Source organism: Buceros rhinoceros, unplaced genomic scaffold (assembly GCF_000710305.1).
Source record: "Buceros rhinoceros silvestris isolate BGI_N320 unplaced genomic scaffold, ASM71030v1 scaffold2603, whole genome shotgun sequence".
NCBI classification, from domain to species: domain Eukaryota; kingdom Metazoa; phylum Chordata; class Aves; order Bucerotiformes; family Bucerotidae; genus Buceros; species Buceros rhinoceros.
The window spans coordinates 12,908-17,736 of record NW_010404020.1 but is presented as its reverse complement, the minus strand read 5'-3'; the positions used below and the strand labels follow the sequence as shown (position 1 = coordinate 17,736).

The 4,829-nt window shown below is 49.0% G+C and overlaps 1 protein-coding gene across 1 annotated transcript in view; it reads left to right on the top strand.

Moving 5' to 3' along the window:
- The window catches only part of CD151 (CD151 molecule (Raph blood group)), an 11,077-nt gene that overhangs the window by 2,616 nt on the left and 3,632 nt on the right, over nt 1-4,829 (top strand). The window contains exons 4-5 of the mRNA XM_010133200.1: nt 2,340-2,414; nt 4,123-4,227. Coding sequence (XP_010131502.1) covers nt 2,340-2,414; nt 4,123-4,227 — 180 coding nt within the window. The remainder of the gene's footprint in view (nt 1-2,339; nt 2,415-4,122; nt 4,228-4,829) is intronic.

Genomic DNA, 4,829 nt, shown 5'->3' with positions numbered 1-4,829 from the left:
TCTTTGGGTTGTTCAGAGAAACCACTAAAGCTTGGTGCTTCGCTCCAGCACTTGAAACTGCATTGAAAAAATCTGGACCCTGTAGATCTTGAGGAAACACCAGACAGCCCTGGCTGGCTTGGAGCCAAAGTAAGAGTAAATTTTGTCGAGATCCCACCCAGGCCTACTACAGGCCTTTGGCTGATCCCCCATTTCTGACGTGTTCCTCAGCCTCTTTGCTCCCTGTTTGGAAGCAAATGGGACGTGTCCCTGCAGCTCCATGCCAGAGAAGTCCTCTGTGAGAAAGCCCTGTGACTCCTGATCAAGAGCAAGGAGAGCAGCCCTGTGCACTGTGTGTGTCCAGAGCGAAACCTGTGAGAGCATGATCCCTGGAAGTGGCCCTGAGGGAACGCTGAGGCTGAGATAGGGATGATGATGCAGTGTATCAGCAGAGACAGGTTGGATTCGTGGGTGGCAGATGCACTAATCTACCTTACAGGGTTTTACAAGGGCCTTGTGACCGAGATTTTTTTTAAGGTCTCCCGGATCTTATGCAGCTCATCTACCTGGATGCCTATGACATGATGATACAGAGCAGGAAAAAAGCCAAATAAAAGATGCTTTCCAGATCATTGGTTGTTCTCAGCATCCTGCCACCCTCCTGCCTGCTCTTTGTCAGAGAGGTGATGTCAGAGCAGTTTTAGGGCATAGCTAGGTCCCAGCAAAAGAAAGCCAGCCTTTGTGTCAAGGCATGCTGATCCTTTCTTGCCTCCTTTCAACCTCCTGCAGTGTTGGGACCAGCCTTTAGCTCTCCAGCACTCCACTGGGTGACTCATTCCCCCAGTGTGAATGGGTACCTTGTACAGGCCTCTGCAGAGACGGTCAGTGTTCGGCTGTGGGGAGATTGTGGGGCTGGGGAGTGAAAGCCTGAGATTGTGTGCTCAGATTAAAGCTCAGTCTGCAGAGAACCCAGCTGTCCCTCCTTCGCAGCTGCTAAATTTCAACGGGGGCAAAAGAGGAAGCCAGAGTGTTTGTGTCTATGTCGTTTTCCTCCTGCAAAGGGGCTTGGATCTAGCTGGCGAGTAAGGTGAGCAGTGGGAGCATAGCCCCGTGCAGCAAAGGGCACGAGTCTGTGTAGGTCAGCTTGCTGTGTCCAGGTCTTCACTGTCCCTCTTTGTGCCAGGGAGAGATGGTTTGAAGTCCAGTTTCATTTGTAGGGAGCCGTTTGCTTTGTCCCTTGTCTTAAGGTCAGAGGTAAAACAGAAAATGGGAGATACTTTGTTCGTTCTGTACCGAGACCAGTTCTTTCAGGGACTGGAACTGGTGTCTGTTCAGCTTTACCTACAGAAAGATGAATTTTGTATCGGTCATAGAACAGCCTGGATCTGTACAGAAACTGTTCATTGCTGACCAGGAGCAAGGCAGGGGCTGTGTGCTAGGACAAGGGTTCCCCCTGAAAAGCTCTCTCTGAGCTTTTCCTCTTAATGAGAAGTGGCCACATCACCCTCTGTCTTCAGGCCTGCCCAGTCCTTTTAATCCGGCAGGTTTGGCTTCCATTCCTGTTTGTGTATAGAAGACAGAGCTCCCAAAACATTTTCCACACTGCCCATTTGACTCCCCTGTGCTAAGCAGGACATGTCCCTTTCCATTTCACTGCCATTAAGCCCTTTTAAGAAATAATGTTCTCTTCTTAGTCTTCCAAGAGCTCTTCTCACTTTGGTTTCAAGATGCTGCACTTTTCCCCCTAGCTCCTAGTTCAGAACATGTAGAGAGTCACAGTCCTGAGTGTGGATCAGCGCTAAAGTCCATCTGCTTCAGCAGTGCCCTTCAGCCTGTGCTTGAGCCCCACAGAAGTCACTGTGGGATCAGAAATCTGCTTAGTTAGGCTGCTCTGTCCTTCGTGAAACAGGCCCTTTGTTGCTTTATTGAATCATCATTATTACATTGCTCCTTAGAAACTTAGTGAAATGCCCTAAACAAGCAAATCTCTTGATTTTTGTATTGTCAGACTCAGATGTTTTCTTTGATGCTGAGTGTAGTCATCTGGTTATCCAACAACCACTTTCTTGTGTTCAGTGATCTTACCTCAGCTGCCTGCACGTTTCCATTCCCTGCATCCCTCTGGCTCTGAGAGTTACGCTCACACTGCTGCTTGCCTTCAGTCATTCTGTGGTTTGGGTTTGTTTTAACCTGTGGGATTGTTCCTTTCCTACCCTACTGAGGCCTTAATCCCAGGCCCTGTCTTTGACCAGTGCTGCAGAACAGCATTGATGAAGGCAAGAGTCATGCAAATGAGAAGCTGGCTCCTGACATCTCCTTACATTCTGTTCTAATGTCCTGCTTTTCCCATTATTTTACAGTACTTCATATTGTTGCTGTGCATCTTTCTTCTGGAGATCATTGCTGGCATCCTGGCATATATCTACTACCAGCAGGTGAGTGGACATGAGCCCTTGGAGAATAAACCAGGGAGAGAAAACAGCTGCTTATCATTCCCGTTCTCCAGTCAGAACTGGGTTTGGAGGCTTGGAATCTGGGGTCTGGTTGTGGTTCACCTTTCAGCGTGTCTGTCCTCACTCCCCGTACAGAAGACCTTGGATTAGTCCCTGGTTTTGAGAAAGTGGCGGTGGTCACTCTAGGGAGGCTGCTCAGCTCCTTCCCAGGAATCACCTTTGTGAGCAGGATTTCTGCAGAGCCTCTTAGATGAAAATTTTTGAGGCCGTGTGGATCTAGGAAAGCACGTTAGTGCTGTGTTAGTGTCACTTAATATATTCAGGACATAGGAACTGCATCCCACGGCGAGCTGCCCCGCTTTTGAACTGGCAAAGATAAGGAATGGTTCAGCTGGGAGGTCCTTTCAGGTCAAGAAGTTTTTGAGAGCTTTACTGAAGCAGCTCAGCTGAGAGGCTGGAGAACAGCTCCCAACAGCTGCAGCGCTCACTTGGCACTTTTTGCGGCTGCAGAGAGCAGAGGCTTAAGTCATCGCTTTGTTTTCAAACGGAGTTTAACCACTGAGGCACAACCAGGCTGCAGAGTTGCTCTCACATCTGGAAATCGATTGGAAATGGCAAATTAGGATAGTTGTCAAGTGGCTGTCTGAGAAGCAGCTGGGCATCCCATCTCATTGGCTTCACTGCCAGGGTTCCTTGCCATTCCTTTTTCCTCTTGGGCCTTTAGTGCTTTGCCTTACTACGATGGGCACTGAGGGTTTGCGAGGAACCAAAGAGCCATGCTGGAGGGGTCAGCGGTATGAGTGTATTTAATGGGGAAAGATTGATCCTGGCAGGCAGAGCAGGAAGCCAGGGTCCCTCCATCCATCCACACGAAGTTGCAAGGTTCAGCTGTGACAATGGATGAAGAGAAGCTCATCCTTAGGTTGAAATAAAGGAGAACATACTGCGAGCTGTACCCTTGAGTGCTCTAGGTCACTTGAAGGCATTTCTGATCCCCAGCCACACTTGCCCGTTGCCTGACAGATCCCCCTTCATGCCTGGCTGCAGACTGCTTGCTCTGCCCGCCACTGTTTTTGTTTCAGCCCTTGCTTTGGTGTCTAAGGCTTGTGCATGTGCGTCTAAACTGTTTCTTTTGTTATCTCTGTTCTATGCTGCCGTTCTTCCCTGTGAGCCTGCAGGTAACTGCTTTTCTCCAATGTACTAATTCTGCTAATGGACTCTCTTTATTTGCCTCTGGTGCCTTCCAGCTGCTGAGCCTTTTCCTTTCTTTTGATTGCACTAAGTCCTTTGCACTTCTGTAGAGCTTCCCAGCCCAGGATCTCAAAGCATTTTGCAAATATTAAAGAATGAAGCCTCGTACCATCTCTGAGGTAGGTGGTGTCCCCATTTGACAGATGGGGTTGGAAAAAGCAATGTTTCAAAGGGAGAATAAACTACAGATTGTGTTTTGCAAAAGAGCAAAATATGGTCCTGAAGCACCTCCTTCCAGTTGTTGAAGTGGAAGCATGGTCTGTAATCAGTTGGGAATAAGCCTGTCCAGTCCGGCCTTGGAGATGCTCTTGAAGGAAGTTTCCACTATGCTCTCTGCTCTCCTCTCGGAGCAGAGACAGTGAAAGCTATGCAGGGTTCTGGGTTGCTCTGAGGGGTGAGTTTGCCTTGTGATTTTATCCCTCTTGTCTCTTCTGTTCAGCTGAGCATGGAGCTGAAGCAAAATTTGAAGAATACCATGACACAGAAGTACCGAAGGGAAGGAGAAGAGAGTGTTACCAGTGCAGTGGACAAGCTGCAGCAGGAGGTAGGTATCTCTAGAGGCAGGGCTTAAAACCAAACACACAAAAGGCACCGTGGGCTCTTGACATCCAACGTGCAGATGTTTCTTCTGTATGCTGGATGTATGTTCTACTGCCTCTGAGTCAAGACAAGGTTGGGCAGGGCGCAGGGCCTGGGCCATGCCACCGACAGAACCACGTGGTGTGACCTCTGAGTTGCATGCAGCCCAGTAGCACTGGGGAAACAACATCTGAACTGCTCCCACAGTGAACTGGAGCTGCCAAGACACTCCAGCAGCTGTTTCTACTTCCCACTTCAAAGCTTTGGAGAAATTGCTGACATTTTTCATTAAGCTTCTCAGTACCCCAGAGAGCAAGACATAATGAGGGAAGAGCCTTCCTGCTGCTGTTGCTCAGTGGTGCAGGTTCAGGCCACCACTGTTCTGATGGTCTTTCCCATGGAAAGAACCCTTGTGCACAAAGGGTTTCAAAGCATGGGCCTGCTCTGTGCATACTCCGTTAGTAACTGGTAATTAAACTTAGCCTGTTATCACCATTAACGTGCTCCAGTCTGGGGTTAAGAGCTGAAGGCAGCTGCAGGTGGGCTCTGGTTACAGCTCGTCTCAGC